We start from the raw sequence: 21439 nt of genomic DNA, 5'->3' as shown, positions 1-21439 counted from the left end.
TAGAACATTAAATGGAAAAGAAATCAAAAATGAAAAAAATACATATATGCTCTGTAATTCTGATGTTAGAAAGCAGTACATAAAAGTAGCATGTGTATCTCTTACTGCCTATGGGATGCATTCAGAAGGTTGAGTGTGTGCCCTCGGAATGGAATGAGAGATGGAGTTTTCATTGGAGTGATCTTCATATGCCAGATCCACTGTGGAACAGTAGTTGGAATGATGACCTGACTGGTAGCTTTTCTCTTGCTGAATTTAAAAGGAAAATGAAACTGATGTGAAAAATAAACAAATGAACAAAACTTCCTGATGAAGTCTTCACTTGGTGTTGAATGGTTTTAGTTGTAGCCTCAGTTAAGAAACTCTTAACAATTCTTCCCCTAAAAATTAAAAATATTTATCCCCTGTTGCCTGTTAATCACTTTTTTAAAGTATATATTATTTGCATAGAATTGTGGGTCCATCCACCCACTCTGGTCTCTCTGGAAGGTGGCTATTGTTTTGTTTTGTTTTGTTTTGTTTTGTTTTGTTTTGTGGCTATTGTTTTTAAAGCCAGAGTTCTTTGTACTGTGAATTTACCAAAGTGTATTCAGTCATTATTATAACCACTCATTCCATGGTTTTGGTGATTCCAGTTTACTCTTTGTTAAAGAAAATTGCAGAAGGAAAAAAGAATAGAAAAAGAAATGGGTTCCTAGGGAGTTAAAAGCTCTGTTACTCTTTGCTTGCTCTATATACTCTTGTGCTTAGGCCAAATGAGTCAGCTCCAGGCTTAATGATTTATTTCCCAAAGCGCAGCTCAGCCCTGAGGAGCAAAATGTAGATGTTCCAGGGAATGGTACTCATGAGTCAGCAGTACTGGTTCCCTACATTCTGTGACAGGATTCAGTTCTATTTATTTGAAAGACAAAAGGGATTGAGAGCAGTGTCTTCCTTCTAATCTTTCTTCAGTGTGTCTATTTGCTTAATATCATTGTACACATTTAGTTGAACGACATATTTTTCTTTAATGTCCTATGTAACAAAGGAAAGCAGTTCTTAGATTGAGCTGATTGATGATAAAAGTGGTAACCTTAATGCTTTACATATTTGGTTCTTCGGAGTCTTTGTAAGTGACTTCAGTTATTGTGTTCCCTTCACTAGATTTAATATCAGAGGAACAACAATAGGTGATAGAATAATGAGGTAATTCAGAATGTTCCTTCGTTATTTTTTCTTTATGATGGATTTGCCAGGTCCTCTCTTTCCACAGCTAACCACCTTTCCTATTAACAGTTAATACTCCTTTGAACTTACTGAACTCTGCTAAGCATTGTAAAACAGGTTGCTTTTCACAAATTTTATTGAGCTGCATGCACTGCATGGGAATAAAATGAAAAGAAATCTGTGTGCAGATATATCTGGTGTTCTCTTCAAGTGTGTCATGACAAAATAACTGCAATCCAAAATGGTATCCTGTGAATTTTGGGTACTCTTTGAGTATTTTGTTGAAGAATGCAACTTACATTTTTTAAAAATTTGGTATAGTAATTAGCAATTTTTTGTTACTCAAATATACTCTTTTCTTGAAATCAACTAAAAATAAACTGGCTTCTAATTATGTTGCATAGGTTTTAAGATTTGGATTTCTCAAAGAAAGCTGTTTTCTTGTAATTTAATACTTCAGAATGTCGCAAATCGAAGGGCTGGAGTTGTGGCTCAGTGGTAGAGCATCTACCTGGCCTGTGTGAGGCACTGGGTTTGATCCTCAGCACCACAGAAAAATAAATAAATAAAATAAAGGTATTGTGTGCATCTACAACTAAAAAAATTTTTTAATTAAAAAAAAAAAAAAAAAGTATCACAGATGGAGATGATGTATGACCCTCAAACGCACCTCTGATTTGAAGTCTGATGGAGGAGTATGTTTTGAGTAGAACTATAAAGTGAGTCTCAGTCCCATCAGTCATGTAGCCAAAACCTGGTTACTGACAAAATCAACTTTTTTCCTAATTCTTATTGGTATATATATGTTATTTACCACCAGTTTTAAAAACAAAGTAGAATATAAAATATGAAGCAACAATCAGAAATGTAAAATTAATAAAGTTGTCCATAGGTACTACATAAATAATAAAGTAAGCCAAAAATTATTATAGATAAATAGCAGTTCCTCGTTAAACCTGTCCACAGGATTCCCATGTAGAAGTCTCTATTTTTGCTCTTGTGCTGATGTTTCTAGGCTGTTTGAACATTAAGGTATATTTGAGATTACTTTTTGCAAATTAGCTTATTATTAGTTTACCTACTGGTTTTTAATTTAATAACAGTAAAGGAATTTGTTTCAAGACTGATTTTCTTGATTTATATTTTTTTAGCTTAAAAACTCAATTCTGTTTTCTTCTTTTACTATGAAAATTGTACTTTAAAAGTGCTATGTTCCTCTAAACAAATTTTTAGAAAAAATTGCAGTGGTGATTATTTTGAATTAATAGACAATGGTTAAACAGAAAATGTGACGACAACCTCCCTGTGGAGTTATTGATATTACACTTATTCTTCTCTACCTTGCTTAATTTTTACATAGAGATTATCTGTGGAAACTTATAATTAGAATTTTCCCACACAATACACACATTAATTCTGCTTCCCCTTTTAGCAATTAGGAATATTCAAAGAGTGTAAATTTCTGTTAAGATAAACTAATAAAAATAAAACGATCGCAGATTCTCTTTACAGCCCATGCAGCTCTTCTTCACTGGGGATCTTCTTGCAGTACCCTGTGAATGCGTCTCGCTGTAAGGTGCTGGCATTCTGAGTGATTGCTGCCCTTGCCAGTCATCCTCTACCTTCATCCTGCTGTTCCCTGGTCACCGCCAACGCTTGGTCTCTTAAAGTAGTCATCTCATCCCCTGCAGGCCTTCCCTGTGGCCCTGCCTCCAGAGACTACCCGTGGCCCTTGTCCGGGAGAGTGAGAATCTCTGCCTGGTGTGCAGCCTCCCCATTATCTGAGACGATATCACTTACTGCTTTCTTCCTCCACTTTCTAAAACTTTAAATCAATGAGAGGCTTATGAATTGTTGTTTTAGAGGCTCTGTGACCTCTCACACATTTAATGACGTGGTACAAGAATACAGAACTCAGAGGCCCTTGGAACACAGCAATTGTTTATTACGCCAAGGGCACAAGCTACCAGAGTGGAAGAATCCAGGTGCAGCCTTCCAACCGTCATTCAGGAGGCCTCATGCAGGATGTGTTCCTTCATACAGCAGTGACATGCAGTAACACTTGTGTCATGTTCTACCCAGGGAACCCTGCTGGACTCAAAGTCCAGCTGTTCCCTGGGGGCTGGTCTTCTAGATACCCTCTCTGCCTCTGTAACCAACCACAGCAGCTTAAATTCCAGACCCTGAAGAAAAGTAAGTGTTCACCATAAATCAAGTCGGTTACACACAATGTACGCATTGGTGCAGCGGGGCTCATTGTCCCAGGCAGGAAAGTAAAGTGGGGACCTTTCCAAAAGTCAGATGTCAGGACCAGCAAGAGACAGCTTGTAAGCAGACGTTGTGAAGTCCTGGGCCACAGGCTGCTCTTCCCTTGTCTACTAATAACACTGTAAGGCAAGATTCCAGCTCCCCACTCCCCACGCCTCCAAGAGGAGCAGGAACCGCAAGGTGCTCTAGCCACCCATCCACCTCATACACTTCAGGTACTGGTAAAGTTGCATGCCACAATGGCAGAAATCCCCATGTGGAAAAACCTTCCTTGGTAAAGTGAAATGGCAACACTAACATGACTTTTGCTATAAAACAAGTGCTTTAAAGCACTTAAAGATTGCTTTTTTTTTTTTTTTTTTTTTTTTGTGGTGCTGGGGATCGAACCCAGAGCCCTATGCTCGCAAGGCAAGGCACTTTACCAACTGAGCTATCTCCCCAGCCCAAGAATTGCTTTTGAAAAAGGAAATACCTCCTCTAAACTCATAAATTTATTTGTACTGTAAACACTTTTTAAATTTATAATTTCATGATAAATTTTAGCTAAACCCTGTCTGAATAGACAGATTCTAAATTAGGTTTTCTTCTCCAAAACCACTAAGTCAATAAAAGAAAAATGTATACACAATATAAACAAAAAGAACTTGTGGTTTTAAACCTGAATACTGAAAAAGTGTTATTCATAATTATAATAAGTGCTTACAATGAGACATAAATAAATGGAATTTATTCTTTGCTTTTAAAAATCTTTCTCTTTCTTACTCATACTCGGGGGTGCTTCTTTGACACATACCCCTAACAGCTTTGATTCTGATATCAAAGATTCATAGCTGTTATAAAACTAGAAGGGCACAGAAATGTGATAATGACTGCAGAGGCTCACCTGTGGAAGTATTTGGTGGTATGAGAATAGCTTAAGTTTATAAGAACCTAATTCTACATTCTTTGAGTTGAACAATTAGGCTCAAGTTTTGTAAAATAAACAACTCTAATTTTGGGTAGAAGAATTCGACTAAAAAATTAGGAAGATGGAGATTACTGTTGTCTAAAGGTTCTGATCACAAAATATGGGAATTATTACATTGTATATACTTCTTTTTGAGATTCACGGTGCTTGATAGCATAATAAAAACCTCTAAGACTGGGCAGGATGTCACACGCATGTAATCCCAGCAACTCTGTAGGCTGAGATAGGAGGATGGAGAGTTCAAAGCCAGCCTCAGCAAAAAGCGAGGCACTAAGCAACTCAGTGAGAACCTGTCTCTAAATAAAATAGGGCTAGGAATGTGGCTCAGTTGTTGAGTGCCCCTGAGTTCAATCCCTGGTTTAAAAAAAAAAAAAACTAAGAAAACTTTCAGCAAAGAAACCTGCTTTGTTTAATTCATCGCTGACTACACTTAATTGATCATAAATCTATTTTGTGGAACACCTTTGAAAATCCCACAATTTGAGAAATACTGTCCTTCCAGATCATTCTCACTGCATTCTAGGCATTAGAAACCTAGACAAGGAGGCTCTACCGCCTCACTCTAGAGTTTCACACCTGCATAGAAAAGAATGTCTACATATCAGTGCAGAATCCACCTGCTGTCATTCAAGTGTCCTCAACTGAATTACCCCCTTACAGCATTTTATTCCAGTTTGAACAAATCAGTCCTTTCCTAATCTTTAGTGTTTTTTTACCCCAAAGATAAGCTGTTTTAACAACACCTAAAATACCAACACTTTGTGCTTGTCTAGCTATCTGTAGAGTTCTATAAAATGGTTCACTATGTTGAAAACAGCAGGCAAAGTAATCAATGATTCATATTTTTAAAATGCTGCCTATTGGCTTTCTGCTTATAGTTAGCCTAGTTCTTTACTAAATGTGACAAGTATTTTTTAAAATGGAATTTATGTCTATTTCTGGTTCATGTGACTTCTTAATTTAACCTTGGAGTTGTAAAATTTTGCTGAAACTTTAGAAACAGGATTTTCTGGATTGTGCAGTTTTAAAAATAAATGTAAGTCAGGAATCTGAGTTTCATTTCCTTTTGTCGGTTGTATGTCCTTTAGGCTCACTCAGTCTTTCTCTAGAACATCTTTTAAATGTTTCTCCCAAATAGAATAACTGATACCTTGTGCTGTTTGTTGGCACTTTGAAATTCCTGAATGAATTAATTTTGATTTGTTGTTTTATCCACTCAAGAACCTATTATCACATGGTGGTGGGTACAGGTGATGGTGACGATATGTCTCCTGTCCTCTGTGAGCTCTCAGTTCAGCTGGATTTACAGACATAGCACAACCTGGGGGGAGGCAGTGACCGAGCTTTGCCTGGGCTTTGCAGTCTAATCTGAGGAGGGAGTGTTGCACTTCTTTAAGTCTTGGTTTGTGTCGCTGTTGTCCACGTGTGGCTCCTTCTCTCTACTTTCTAATGTAACTAGTGTCCATGCGTTCCCAGCCTAACAACTAGAGAGCTGTCACCTAAGTCTGCCTGCTCACCTTTCCAGTATCACCACTCCTTGAACGGCCTGCCTATCATGCCTTTGCCTTAAAAACCAAATCACTGTCTTATAAATATAAGTGTCAAAACATTGTTTTAACCACTTTTGAACTTTACAAAAGATTGCTGTCATATTGTATACAGGGCTGGGGCTGCTATCCCTCGTGCTATGACATGATCTTACCAAGATTCATCCATGTTGTTCTGTGTAGCTGTTGCTCATTTTCACATCTAATAATCCATGTGTGTCTATACCATAATTTATCTATTTTCCTTTTAACAGGCTTTTTAGTCTTCGTTTCCAGTTTTTGCTGTTATTCACAGTGCTGCTCTGGATTTTTTTTTTTTTGGTACCGGGGATTGAACCAGGGGCACTCTACCATTGAGCTACATTCCCAGCCCTTTTTTAAAAAATTGTATTGCTGCGTTGCTGAGGGTGGACTTGAATTTATAATTCTCTCCCCTCAGCCTTCCTAGTGCAAGGATTATGGGATTATAGTGCCACCGGCCCAAGTACTAGCAGTATTTTTTAAAAATACTTTTTTCCATGTCTTTCCCCTCCAGCACCAAAACAGTTTTTCTGTTTGTTGGTGCTTCAGAAGCACACATGCAGCCGGGTCCTTGTGACATTCATGAACGCAGGCAGCGCAGCAGAGCAGTTGGGTGGGTTTCGTTCCCAGCACCTCTTCCTCCACAGCTCTCAGACTTACCGTTGTCGATTTTCTCAGTTTCACTTAACCATTGGGCGAACAGCCGAATCTCATGGTCTTGATTCGCCTTTCCCTGGACACAAGTGAGATTTTGCAGTTCATGTTTTTTTTAGCAGTATGAGGTTTTCGATTAGGTTGTTTTTCTTTTAACGATTTATAGGAATTCTTAATATACTTTTATACTAGTCTACTATGATGTTCAACAAATGCACAGATTTTTTTCCCCAGTTTGTAACTTTCGTTTTTTATTTTTTCGTTTTCTTTGTTCTTGGGATCAGACCGAGGATCCCACCCGTGCTAGGCAGGCACCTTCGCTGAGCTGCGCTCTGGCCCTGTTAGTGCTTTCTTCTTGCTCTCTTTTGATGAACCATTCTTAGTCTTAATGTAATTAATCTTTTATGTGTATCACTTGAGTCTGAAAAAAACCTTACCTACCCTGGAATTTTAAAATTTCACCTATATTTTTCTTTCAAGTTTTACTTTGACGTTTAAGTTACTAATCTGCTTGGACTTGATTTTTATGATGTGTATCTGTACCCTCTCCCATCCTATTTATGTAGTCTTATCTTCCCCCTGTACATTTATTAACTGTTGAATTTCCCCAGTGATCTACCATCCCACCTGTGTCTTGTTAACAGAGTTTCATGTGAACAAGTATCTGTTTCCGGACTCTCTTTTATCCCATTGGATAATTTATCTATTGCTATATCAATACCATATTCCATACTCTTACAATTACTGTAGCTTTATAATAAGAGTTAATGTCTGCTAAGGTAAGAACTTTTTTCTTCTTCTTTAGACGGGTCTTGGCTAATATTTTTTTTAAAAAAACCAAGTCTCACTATGTTGCCAGGCTGGAATACAACAGCTGTCCACAGGCGCAGTACTACTGATGCAGCCTAGTTGTCTGTGATTCTTGGAGGGTCACCGTTGTTGATGCCAAACCTATTGCAGACACCTGATCAGCATAGTGTACTCAATAGGCTAGGAGCACATTCCCCAGATAATGAGACCACTTTATTTTCATGATCGGTTTTTGGGAAAATGTTGTAACAGTCTCAAAAAAGGAGTAGGAATTTTTTTTTTTTTTAATCTGGCAGAGTTCATGTATTTTCAGTTTCTACCGTGACTTCAGTGATAGCTATTGTTTCATTGAAAGTGTTGTTTATTTGAAACCTCTTTATTTTTTTCTTTATGACTCATGTCAATACTATATAAGATTACTCTTTTCAAAGAAACAACTTTTGGCTTTGTTGATCATCTCATGCATTAACCTCTTCATAGTCTATTTTTTTTTCTTTATTATCTACCTCCTTGTTTTCTTTAAGGTTATTTATTAGATTTGAGATCATATCCTAGATTGAGCACATTCAACTTTTTTTGTCATGATCATCCAACTTGTGGTCAGAGAACACAGTTGGTGTGAGACCTGTTTTCGGTTTTTGTTTTGTTTGTTAGTTAGTTTTTTGGGGGTTGTTTTGTTTGTTTAGTACCTGGGATTGAACCCAGAGGTGCTTAACCACTGACCCTCATCTTCAACCCTTTTTATTTATTAATTTTATTAGAGACAGAGTCTCAGTGAGTTGATTATTAGCATCTCACTTTTGCTGAGGCTGGCTTTGAACCCGAGATCCTCCTGCCTCAGCCTCCTGAGCCACTGGGATTATCACGCCTGGCCTGCCTTTCCTTTGATTGGTATTTGCACAGTATCTTTTGTATGAAGCCCTTTCTCATCCTTGTACTTTAGATGTGTTCTGAACTCTTTTTCTCCATAGGTCAGTTTAGTCTATTGGAGTTTATGATGATTATGGCTATTTTTAGTTTGGCTTCAAACTTCTTACTTCTCATTGTCCTTTCTTTTCTTTGTTTTTTGTTTGTTTGTTTGTTTGTTTGTTTTTGCTCCCAGGAAATAAACCCAGGAGCACTTACCACTGAGAGACATCCCCAGCCCTTTTTAGTTTTTATTTTGAGACAGGGTCTTGCTAAGTTGCTTAGGACCTTACTGAGTTGCTGATGCTGGTTTTGAACTTGTGATCCTCCTACCTCAGACTCCCAAGCCACTGGTATTACAAGTGTGAGCCACCACATCCAGCTGTTTTGTTATTCTTTTTCATTAATATTTTTTTCCTCCATTAGGTTGCAATGTATACTTTGTTACTTACTACTTTATTGTTCACTTCTGAACTTTACCTTTTTTATTTAGCCATGTAATGTCCTTTATGAATTTAAGTTGTATGCCCATTGAACATAACGTCATAAAAGTAATAACTAGGACTGGGGATATAGCTTGGTGTTAGAGCACTTGCCTAACATGTATGAGGCATGAACCCTAACCCTGGGTTCAATTGCTAGCATGTTTTTAGTACTTTTTAAATTTGTTCCAGTCAGTTATCCATGACAGCAGAATGCATTTAGACACAATGTGCACAAATGGAGCACAACTTCTTCTGTCTGAACACAGTGCAGTCACTCCAGCAGTGTAATCATACATGTATACAGGGTAATAATGTCCGTCTCATTCCACCGTCCTTCCCATCCCAATACCCTCTCTCCCTTCCTCTCACTCCTCTCTGCACAATCCAAAGTTCCTTCATTCTTCCCCACCCCACCCCCCATTATGGATTAGCACCTGCTTATCAAAGAAAATATTTGGCCTTTGGTTTTGGGGATTTGGTTTATTTTACTTAGCATGATATTCTCCAGCTCCATCCATTTACCAGCAAAAGCCATACTTTTATTCTATAAGGCTGAGTGATATTCCATTGTGTGTATGTACCACGTTTTCTCTATCCACTCATCTGTTGCAGGGTATCTAGATTGGTTCCATAGTTTAGCTATTGTGAAATGAGCTCCTTGCACCATTTAAAACAAAAAAAAAAAAAAAAAAAAAAAAAAAACAGGTTATAACTATTCTTTGAGCAATTTTGCAAATAATAGGTTTTAATAAATTTTTGCTAATTGGTGTTCTCCATATGTGTACATCATTTAATTTTTTTTTTCAATGAACTTTCAAATGTTTTCCAGTGTTTCTTATGAAGTATTCTTTAGGAAAGTTGTTTGAATGCATCTAACTGTATCATTTCTTTACAACTGTTAGCTGAGTGGATTATTTACATGACTGTGCGTAGTTATAATACCTGCTGTCACTTTTTATCTTCTGCTTCGAAATTTTTGCCCTCTAAGCTTTTTTCCCACTTTAATAATTTTCCTACATTGGGATCGTGGTAGGTGACCTAATTTTTAAAACTATATTACAAGCTGTATAATTTGCAGGTTTTAAAATAGTGTTTGATGGGACAGTTAAACCAAACAAATGTTAAGTAGCAACTTAGACCAATTTATACAGTAAAACTTTCAAATGAACATTTATGATTTGGTATAGTTCTCACTAATTCTAAATTATTATCACTTCATTAATAACATAACCTTAATTTTGTCTACATTTCTTGTTTAAAATTATGTGAGATGCCATTTATAAATTCTTAACCTGTCCCCACATAATTTCTTTTTCCATTTACAGCTTCTAAAACCTTTGGCTTATCAGCAAGGTTATTTCCTCTGCTGCCTACCCTACTTTCTTACTGAAAGGGGTTTTCCTTTATTAATTTCTTGCTAATTACCTTTGTTGTTTTGTGCTGGGAATTGAAACCAGGACTTGTGAACATGCTAAGCACATACTCTACCCTGAAGGTATATCCACTGCCCCCTCTAATCACTTATTTTTAACTAATTCATCTTGTTCTTTTCTAATTTCTTCCACTTCAGGAAAAAAGGGATAGATCCAGCCGTTTTAATTTTGTCTCTTTTGAGAACATTGTCCTCTCAACCCTTCCCACTCTTTCCTCCCAATCAGAAAGAGATAATCAAGAGTAAACTAAAACAAGTTAGCTTTCTGTCTGGGTGTTTCTAACTATATCTAATTTGAACCTTCTGCATACGCTTCCTTCTTTCTGGATATACTTAACAGAGGAAAAAGTTTGATTTGTGCCTTTTAAATTTTTTATTGTTTCTTCTTTATTCCCCATCTCCACCCCTGCCCCCGTGATGCTGGGGGTCAGACTCGGGGTTGCCTTCATGCCAGACGGTATTTACCACTGAGCTACACCCCAACCCAGAGAAAGTTTTAAACACTTTCCTAATTAGCCTGATTAGCTTATATTGTGCCATTTTATTTTATGTAAAAGAAAGTGTCTTACAAAAATGGGAGTACAGCCAGGTGTGATGGCCATGCCTGCAATCCCACCAACTCGGAATGCTGAAGCAGGAAGATGGCGAGTCCAAGGCCAGCTTCAGCAACTTAGTGAGACCCTGTCTCAAAATAAAAAATAAGCAAATTCTGGGCATGTAGCCCAGTAGTTAAAGTGCCCCTGACTTCAATCCCTAGTACAAAAAAAAATATATATATATATATATATATTTATATATATATATTTATATATATATATTTATATATTTATATATATATTTATAATATATATATATATATATGGATATGAGAGAATATATCTTGTATGGTTCCATTTAATTAAAGATCACCAACAAGCAAAATCAACACATGGTTTAAAGGATAGGAAAAAACCAAAGGTCAGTACATTGATTTTCTTAAAGGGAAGAGACATTTTTCCCCTCAAAGGAATGGGGTACTGAGGAGATGTGGACTCAAGCACGCTCTTTCTGCCAGTGCTGGTTCTGGTAGGTAGGGCTGTCCTGTTTGGGGACTTCTCGGCCTCTCTGATTTGGGGCCCTCCTGTGCATGTGTTGTGCTCCAGGGAAGTCCTTCTGGTAGGTCAGTGCCCGTTCTTCCTGATGGAGGGACACTTGAAACTCCGCGGTGCTGCATGGTTCCCACGCTCTTGACTGCCGGGAAACCTCAAAAACAGAAAAATTTGTTGCTAATTTTATCATCAGTGAAACTGAGCATCTTTTTTATGTCTCTTAACTGTGATGTTCTTTCTGATTTGTAGACTTTAAAAATAAATAGACTTTTGATCTGTTATGTCAGAATGAAACATTTTTAAGTAACGAATTCAAAACCACAAAATTATTATTAAGTAATATCATGAGTCAGGAGAAGTTTCTTCTACTAGTGAATCACTTTTAAAGAGTTGAATCCTCAATTCTGTCGTCACCTTATTTCCTATAAGGGTAAATGTGTGTTCGTAGCTTCACATTTCTTCTCCTGTGTGGAGTTCATGTAGAATGATACTATTTGAAAGTCTTGTTGTATTCCTTATGTACTGATATTTATTCTCTTTTTCTCTTGGAACATCTTTAAATAGTGTTTAAATCTCAAACCATTAGTTTATCCACTGCTATTATATCTGACTGTAGTTTCTTTTGGTTTCTCTGTATGCTTTTACTTTTCCTAATATGAAGAGGATAGAGAATTGTTGACTAGGAAATATTTTATTTGTAGTAAAATTGCCATGAATTTTGTGTGTATTCTGATTTTTTAAGATAGCTTAAAAAAAAAAAAAAAGTGTGCCGCATGCTATTTCCTTTACTTTTTCAGTGAGTACCAAATTTCTAAGTGGTCTCTTAACTAAAATATTTTGTTATAGTAACTCAACTAGTCTGATGTAGTCTCACTGTTGTGTCTGCCGTTTTATGCTTTTGGTTGGGGGGTGCATTCTTGAAATAATATATTTAAGTATGTCTTGGACTTACTGTATTACAAAGTTCCTCACTGTCATTCTGAAGTGCCCTGTGAATGTTTTTTTATTTATTTTTCTGTTTTGTTTTAATATGTAATAATACACAGGCGCTCTGCTGTTGCCCGCATTCAAGAGTTCTTCAGGCGGAGAAAAGAAAGGAAAGAAATGGAAGAATTGGATACTTTGAACATTAGAAGGCCTCTAGTAAAGATGGTTTACAAGGGTCATCGCAACTCCAGGACAATGGTACCAAATCCTCCTGGCAGTCTTGAGTGAAATTGCAGTTTCATTATATAAATGTTTTCCCCAAAATGAGGATCTTCCTAGCTTGCCAGCGTGATTTCAGTATAATACTGAACCTTCAGTTACCTCTTTTTTTCAAACATGGTTCCTTTAATCCTGTGATATATTATGAAAGAGCATTATTTTTTTTATAAGAAAACTCTACCCTACTGAATAAATGTATAGTTTTTTTTGTTTGTTTGTTTTTTTTAATGTATACAGGTTTCTGTGGCTTTCCTTTTCTGTTTGCTCTTTCAGTTCTACCTGGAAACCTGTTGCTGTAGTTTTGTTTTGTTTTGTTTTGTTTAGCTCATATTAGCACCTTTGGTAGATTTGGAAAGAAGAATTTAGATTTATGAAATCCAGGTTGATCATAGAATATAAACAAAACTACCTTAATCATGACCCTCCTAAGTTGACAGTTGAATAAAAAAAAGATTGACAAGTTTAAATTGGTTTTAGTTTCTCTTTCTAGACTTTAACTTTTTCATCTATGAAGTAAGAATAGATCAGATGATCTCTAAGATGTCTTTGTTTTGTTTTGTTTTGTTTTGGGGGGGGTACCCAGGATTGAACTCAGGGGCACTCCACCACTGAGCCACATCCCCAGCTCTATTTTATATTTTATTTAGAGGCAGGGTCTCACTAAGTTGCTTAGCACCCACTTTTGCTGAGGCTGACTTTGAACCCACAATCCACCTGCCTCAGCCTCCTGAGCCGCTGGGATGACAGATGTGGCCACTGTACTCAGATTGTTTTAGTTTCTGAAATCCACAGATCTGTGCACCTAATGCAAGGCTAATCACTTAGTAATGGAATCCTTCAGGATTTTGGATATATCACAAAATGTCTACAGAGTCTGTTTTAACCAGATTTCTTTAGGTTGTAGGTAGAAACTAACTTTGAGGTGAGAGAAGAATGAGCTGGTCGTCTCTGTGGTATCAGCTGTGCTAACAGTTGACTCACTTTGTGAAAGGGTACTCATTAATAGCAGTAACCAATTTATTTTTTGTTCATTTTTCTGGTTAAAATTTTAGATGAAAATAATTAGGGGAAGGGATTTAAAGAAGAAGACAAGTAAATGCAGCAGTGGCTCCAAGTACCAGCAAAGCTGGCTCCCCCTTCTGTGCAGGCACCAAAGTCGACACAGTAGCAGCTGCAGAAAGGATAGTTTTTAAAATCCCGATCTGAAGTTCAGAGATCTGAAGTTCAGAGATTGAGACGGTTCATTCATGTGTCATTAAAAGATGTCATCATATTCCTTCTAGTATTTGTTCATATTTGTTCTAGAATCTCATATCCCTTTTATCATGGCTTCATTAATGTAATTAGGTTTATATTTTCCAAGATCTTGATTGTATAAGCTTCTATTTGCTAATTGAAAAAGATTGATATTTTTTGTTCTTTTTGACAAAATACAATTTCTCTTGTCTGTTCTTTTGTACCAGGGATTAAACCCAGGGGCACATAACCACTGAGTCACATCCCTAGCCCTTTTCATATTTTATTTTGAAACAGAGTCCCAGTAAGTTGCTTAGGGCCTCAATAAACTGCTGAGGCTGGCTTCAAACTTTGATTTCTCCTGCCTCTGCCTCCCGAGCTGCTGGGATTGCAGGCATGTGCCACTGTGCCCAAATACAATTTCTTTTTTGTTTGAATTTTTGGATTGTCTTACAAAGCAAAATATGGGACAATTTTGAAAGCTCAACATACATGAATAAGTTTCTATTATACTGTCAAAACCATAAATCCCATACATTCATTTAGCAATTATTAAGAAAGTGTCTGCTCCATGCCAAATAAGTGTCCAGGTGCCGTCAATACAGCACCAGACAGCGGAACTGTGGTCGGGGCGCCTCAGTCCTCACCACTGCCTTGCCCCTGCTGATGCTGGAAGACAAAGGCACTCTTCGGGGTTTTGATTTTTTTATTTTTCCAAGCCAGTTTTTTTTTTTATTTTTAACATAAGAATAGAATAGAATGTAGTTTTATATATATATATATATCTTCGATTTGTATTTTCTTATGATTTACTTTTTTAAACCCTTAGATAAAAGAAGCCAACTTCTGGGGTGCTAACTTTGTGATGAGTGGTTCTGACTGTGGCCATATCTTCATCTGGGATCGGCACACAGCTGAGCACTTGATGCTTTTGGAAGCTGATAACCACGTGGTGAACTGCTTGCAGCCACATCCGTTTGACCCGAGTAAGGCACCGTTCCTCATCACTGTGCTTTCCTAGTTGTGGATGTCAGGAGCGTGACCAAAGTATTCCGCTGAGTGCTGCTAGAGTTGAGTGTGTTCTGCCTGAGTTGAAATCAGTCTGCTGTTAGCAGAATGTCTAAGCAAACAGGTTAAGAGTGTCTTCTAGTAGTTCTAAGTTTTATCAGCCGTAAGACTTTGGGAATGACTAAAATTGGCATTATCCAAACGAACCTGGAAGCTGGTTAAGTCTTCACGGATCTGAATTAATTTACCAGAACAAAAGAGCATTGACTTGCTCTTCTGTTTGAAATTGTCATGTGCCTCATAACACAACAGTGAATGAGCAAAAATTTAAGTGACTTCTAAATGATCTTAAAGTTTTATTCATGGGTTACTTTTTAGAAGTCTTCAAAAACATATTACTTTATATTCTTAATTAATAGGCAGAGGAATAGGTTTGATTTCTATTCAAGCTGGATTTTGCTATTTGTGTGTGTATATGCTTAATATGTTCATGTCTTGAATTAGTGCCATGTTTCTAAGCTTTATATTAATATGTACATTTTATTTCTAGTTCTAGCCTCATCTGGCATAGATTATGACATAAAAATCTGGTCACCACTAGAAGAGTCAAGGATTTTTAACCGAAAACTTGCTGATGAAGTAAGATTTTTATTATACTTATGGTAGTACCTATTTCAATTTTTCAGTTTCAATACTATTCTGAGGAAAAGCAGTTTTATTAGTCAGCAACACAAAACAAGTAAAGGCAGCTAATGAGGTCAACTCTTAAAAAGAAAAATTAAGATAAAACATGCTTATTAAGACTAGAGAGTTAAAACCAAATGGTATCTTGCTAATCATATTATTGAAATTTAGCGCTATCAGATTAAGTGTCTTGTGGTTTATGACAAATAGGTTTGGCTGTTATGCTGATCATGATAAAAATCATTAAGAAGTTCTGTCCTTTTAAAAAGAATTGTGCATTGTAAGCCACCTTCTCTAATCATAAGCATTTTCTACTTTGTTTTTCTTAAAAGCAAATGAACTCCTCCAGAATCAGTTGGTAGCAGAACAAATGACTGGAGAAACTTTTCCTTAATTACTGTATTTTAAATTTTCCTTAATCTTCTTGTTGAAGCAGGAGTTTCCAAACTAAGTTCTGTGAAGCTCTCAGTTTCTTTTGGAATTGAGAGAAAAGGCGGGTGATAGAAAGACTAAACCTCCTTCCTGACTTTAATGAGGGTTTTTATTTGTGGGTTTCTGTATAAGATTTCTTAGGAAAATAAGGGTCTGTTGTTCAGAGTGTAAGCTGGAAAGCCCTCCTCTACCCAGGTGGACAGCACAGCACAAGCCCCCACCTCTGCTGTTATTCTTTGTACAGAGATTTATAAAGTATATATTTGTCAAGCATAGTGCTGACTTTAAAAAGATAAAACTTATCATCTATTCGGAAAGGCATATAAACAAATGATTAGACTGTAGTGGGATCGGTAGCAGTCAGACACACACAGGTGTGCTTTGAGGCCAGAACCGTTATGCTGGTAAGTGTGGTGGACGGAGGGGGACGTCTCCCCAGAGGCGCTGGGAACGAGATTGAAGTTTGAGAAGTACGGCCCACCAGGCAGAGGAGCTTGGAGCACAAGGATCCGCATGTGCCGAGGGACTGTAGGTGGATGAGCCTCAGAGTATGTGAAGAGAAGCACCTCAGCTGGGCCAAAATGGTAGGCAGGGCAAGTCTGAAGGGTCTGGGGGGCCAGGCTGATGAGCTTGGGGATAGGGTTACATCATAGGGAACTTTCGAGATTAGCATTTTCTTTCCCTCTGACACGTTCTTCCTTTTCTTCTACTACCACATGCTCTGCTGCTCCTCCTCTTCCCTTTGCTCCTGATTACACAGTCAGTCGTAGCTATTCGTGAATATCATGCATTTGGCACTATTCTTGGTACTAAATTCATTGCCAAATCTTGTCTTGCCCAAAAGTCTGGGGTCTTTTTGTTTGTTTTTTTGTTTTTTTCAAGATTACTTTGGCTCAAAGTAGCATCTTCTCAAGGAATCCACATGACCAGGGATAATGGTTTAACTAGGTGGTGTTAAGGAAGAAACCAGCACAGAGCAGACTCTTGAAAGTCAACTGTTTCGCTGCTGTGACTCAAAGACCCAACCAGAACAACTTTAGAGGAGGAAAAGTTTATTTTGAAGGCCCAGGGTTTCAGAGGTCTTAGTCCATTGACAGTGACTTTATTCCTGAATTCTCCAGGTGAGGGAGAACATCATGGTGGAAGAATGTGGCAGAGGGAAGTGGCTCACATGGCAGTCAGGAAGCAGAGAACTCCACTTGCCAGATACAAATATATACCCAAAGCCACGCCCAGTGCCCACCTCCCCCAGCCACATGCTACCACTTCAGTGACCACTCATTAATCCCTATTGGGGATTAATTCACGAATTGGGTGAAGACTCTCACAACACAATCATTTCTCTTCTGAACCTTCTTGCACTGTCTCTGTCACACATGAGCTTTTGGGGGACACTTCACATCCAAACCATAACACAGACTGATCTGGAAACAAGCCAGTTACCATAGAGCTCATTTGAACTCTGTGAACATTTTAAGTGGTCAAAAAATTTCCTCTTTGTCTTTGCCAATTGAAAGAGTAATGGTGTTCTCTGATCTTCCTCCTTGAAATGCAAGGTAAAACTAATTATTTGCCATTGAGTAGCTGAGAGACAAATGAAGTCATTCCTGCTGGGATCTTCTCATTTCTTCAGAGTGTCCATCTCCTGGGAGCAGACAGCTACTATCTCTGACATGGTGTTTGCCTTGTCTGTAGGTCATAACTCGAAACGAGCTGATGCTGGAGGAGACTAGGAACACCATCACGGTCCCAGCCTCCTTCATGCTGAGGATGTTGGCCTCACTGAATCACATCCGAGCTGGTAAGAATGTCCAGTGTTCCATTATCATCGTCATATTTGCACAACATCTTACTAAAAAGTCTACTTTAAAGGGATTCGTATGATTTCTTTAATATCACAAAATGAAAGCAACTTAAGTAGGATTTCTGTGAACTCTTGACCTTTTAGCAGTGACATTAAAAAAAATGGTCAAAATAAAACTTTTATCAGCCCTTCTTCCCCCCACCTCGAGAGTACAGACCATATCAGTACCATAAACCCTAAAATGTTATAGTACATACTTCTTTTCTTTTTTTTTTTTTTTTTTTTTTTTTTTTTTTTTTTTTTTTGTACCAGGGATTGAACCCAGGGGCACTTACCACTGAGCTACATCCCCAGCCCTTTTTATTTTTTATCTTGAGACAGGTTCTTGCTAAGTTGATTAGGGCCTGAATTGCTAAGTCTGGCTTTGAACTTGAAATCCTCTTGCCTCAGCCTCCTGAGCTGTTGGGATTATAGGCATGTGCCACTGCCCAGCAGTATGTATACTTTAATAGGTATATTCAAAATCAGTAACAGTCCAGATAAAAACATACGTAATATGCTAAGATTTAAAACAGATACCTTAGTGGGTTTTTGTTTTGTTTTGTTTTGTTTTTTGCAGTGCTGGGGATTGAACCCAGGGCCTTGTGCTTGCGAGGCAAACACTCTACCAACTGAGCTATGTCCCCAGCTCGCCTTAGTGGTTTTTTTCCATTATTTTTTGTTTTAGATTCGAAAACTGGGGTTCAGTGCCACAGATAGACAAAAATCCATATATTATGACTAATATTTAAGAGGAAATTGAATAATCTGTATTCACAACAACAGAAAAAGTTCAGTATTCATTATAAACAAAATGTTTATCAAAGGAGAGTGCTTATCACTTTTCACTGGTTTCATGATTTCATGTTAGATACTAATTACCATTTAATAATAATAGCTACCATTTATAGAGTACATATGTTAAATATTATGTAATCATTTCACAGATTTCTTTCTTTCAGCTCCAGCCCTTTACAAAGTAGGTTATTTTTAATAACTTGCCCCAGTTCATACATTTGATAAATGTCAAAGCCTGAATTTGAAACTAGCTCCAAGCCCTTACTTCCCTTCCACCCATTCGTTTGATCCATGTAACATATTCAGTCACTAATAGGGCATGCAGGCCTCTGGGGTGATCGATCCCAGACCAGATTTCTTGCTTTGCTTATTTAATTCTTCTTTTACTTCAGAAGGCTTCCTGAGAGGTCCAAGGAATTAAACAATGGCTTCGTCCTGCTAGAACTGTGATGTTCACTTACTAATTTTCCACGTTTTTTATTGGTGCATTCTAGCTGTGCGTACAATGGGATTTGCTGTTACACACTCGTACGTGTACACAATATGGTAGTGTGAGTTGGTCAGCATTCATTCATTCCCCAGCACTCCTCTGCAGCTGTGATCCTTAATGAAGGACCCTCATCAGATCACCTCTGCAGCTTTTTAGAACTCCAAATAATGTGATTCTATCCCCTAAAGATTCTGATTCATGTTACCTGAGTAGGGTTTGATTTGGTTTGGTTTGGTTTGGTTTTTGGTGCTGGGAATTGAACAACCCTTTTCATTTTTAATTTTGAGACATGGTCCTGCTAAGTTGCTTGGGGCTGACCTTAAACTTGAGATACTTCTGTCTCAGCCTCCCAAGTTGCTGGGATTATACATGTGCACCACCAAATCTGACTTTTAGGCAGTTCCAGCATCCCTAAGAGCTTTGAGAAGCTTTGGAAAGATGAAATGGTGTCTATGGATCATTCTAGACTCTTAAAATATTTAAGAATCCAGATGAATTCTCCCCTGCTTAAAATTCTTCTTTGCCGCCCCGTGTTCTTAAGATCGAGTCCGAATATGTTAACATGTTTTGTCCAGTTTTACATTAGCTCTTGATATTTCTCCTTTATACCTGTGGGCCTTGGAGATCTAGATAGTCAGAGTTCCTGTGGTAGGTTTTCAGCGCCTGTCATCAGATGCAGCTCCTAGTTAGTGAACTGACAGATCACACACAGTTCACTGCATCAGCAAATGATGTCAGCTCTCTTCCAGGAGACACCCGCCTTTGCAGTCATTGACCTACCTGTGGTCTTGCTTCTACTGTTACCCTCAGACCATAAGATTTTCACACAGCTGCCAAATAGGTCGTTAAACTCTCTTTTTTTCTTTTTTGGTACTGGCAACATCAGAGGCAATCACATGCTATCAAGCAGTATCAGCCCATCTCAAAGTCTGTGGGCTGCTTCATCAAGTGTCTTCTGGTTGCCACACTACAAATAAAGATGGGGAAACAGGGTAAAGAGGAAATGCCACAGCCTTCAAGTTAGGGAGTCCACGTAGAGGTTAGAAGCTACCCTAAGGAGACAGGCAAGGGCTGAGAGCCTTACACAACTGTGGTGGTTTTCAATAATGTCAAAATCTGTACAAGCTTTTTTTTTTTTTACATTTATGTTTTATATATGTAAAACGTAGCCTTTATTATGCATATTCAAGCCATGGCACATGCCTGTAATCCCAGCGACTTAGGAGGCTGAAGCAGGAGGATCCCAAGTTTGAGGCCAGCCTCAGCAACTTAAGGAGACCCTGTCTCAGTATAAAAAGTAAAAAGGACTGGGGATGTAGTTCAGGGTTAGAGTACCCCTGGGTTTAATCTCCAGTACCAAAAAAAAAAAAAAAAAAGGAGGAGGGAGGGAGGGAGACAGAGAAGCAGAGAAGAGTATATGCATATCCTAGCCTAACAGTGCCATGTCTTACTCTGTTTACCTCCAGAGGCAAAATAAAAAACTTACCTACCTACAGTTTTTCATGTTTTCTCAAGCATGTAGAAAAATATTTGTAATTTTAATATTAAAAGCATTTCTTTATGTGATTATCTTGTCCATTTTTTCCCAGACCGGTCAGAGGGTGACAGATCAGAAGGCTCTGGTCAGGAGAATGAAAACGAAGACGAGGAGTGATCACCTCTGTTTGGCAAGCACTTGGATGCTCTGGAATTTGTATAAGACATTCATTATATTTTTTTTCTTTACAGAACTTTAGTGCAGTTTTAAGGTTATGGTTTTTGGAGTTGTTTCCCTTTTGGGGAGACAGCCTAACATTGGTTTGGAATGAGTGTGCATGGATCTGGGAGAGTGCATAAGCAAGACACAGATGTCTGCACAGCTTCCGCCGCGTGTGAGGAGTGCTGGAAACGTGGAGTGCAATACGCCCTGGCCTGCAGACGCGGGAGCGTGGGCCGGGCTGAAGGGCCCTTTTCCTCGTAGGGAGGGTGCGGTCAAATAAATTTCTACACTTGCCCTTTGCATGTTGTCGCTTTGTAATTAAAGAAGTTGGTTGTTTTAAGACATCCTAAAATGGAGTTTTTATTGAATGCCTTGGTATTACCTGCATTTCCAATCTTTTTTGTGATGAAAAAGGACTTTCTCTACTTTTTTGTAAATTTATCAACCTTTTCCATTTTTTCTTCTGTGAGATGATAGAATCACATTGAAAGACTTCTCTCATCTCTCTTTTCAGAGCCCTTGATCTTTACCTTTAGACACCCTCTCGCGGTTAGTTGCACCTCAGTCACTGAACATCACGGATGGCCCCTGTTAGTGCAAGCTACTTCCGAAGGTGCTGGTTTCTGGTCTACCACTCTCTCCAAATTCTAGATTTCACT

General features: G+C 38.0%; 1 protein-coding gene across 9 annotated transcripts in view; it reads left to right on the top strand.

The window, feature by feature from the left end:
- Dcaf6 (DDB1 and CUL4 associated factor 6) overlaps positions 1-21122 on the top strand; it is a 108987-nt gene extending 87865 nt beyond the window's left edge. For 6 of the 9 annotated variants that reach the window (XM_047521492.1, XM_047521491.1, XM_047521488.1 and 3 more), the window contains 6 exons: positions 1144-1185; positions 12431-12569; positions 14656-14812; positions 15385-15473; positions 17646-17751; positions 20671-21122. In XM_047521492.1, coding sequence (XP_047377448.1) covers positions 1144-1185; positions 12431-12569; positions 14656-14812; positions 15385-15473; positions 17646-17751; positions 20671-20735 — 598 coding nt within the window. In that variant the 3' untranslated portion in view covers positions 20736-21122. The remainder of the gene's footprint in view (positions 1-1143; positions 1186-12430; positions 12570-14655; positions 14813-15384; positions 15474-17645; positions 17752-20670) is intronic. The other 3 variants (XM_047521496.1, XM_047521493.1, XM_047521489.1) reach the window with 1 other exon arrangement.
- The last annotated feature ends 317 nt before the right edge of the window (positions 21123-21439 follow it).

This window comes from Sciurus carolinensis, chromosome 12 (assembly GCF_902686445.1).
Source record: "Sciurus carolinensis chromosome 12, mSciCar1.2, whole genome shotgun sequence".
NCBI lineage: Eukaryota > Metazoa > Chordata > Mammalia > Rodentia > Sciuridae > Sciurus > Sciurus carolinensis.
This window is presented reverse-complemented; position numbering and strand designations above follow the sequence as displayed.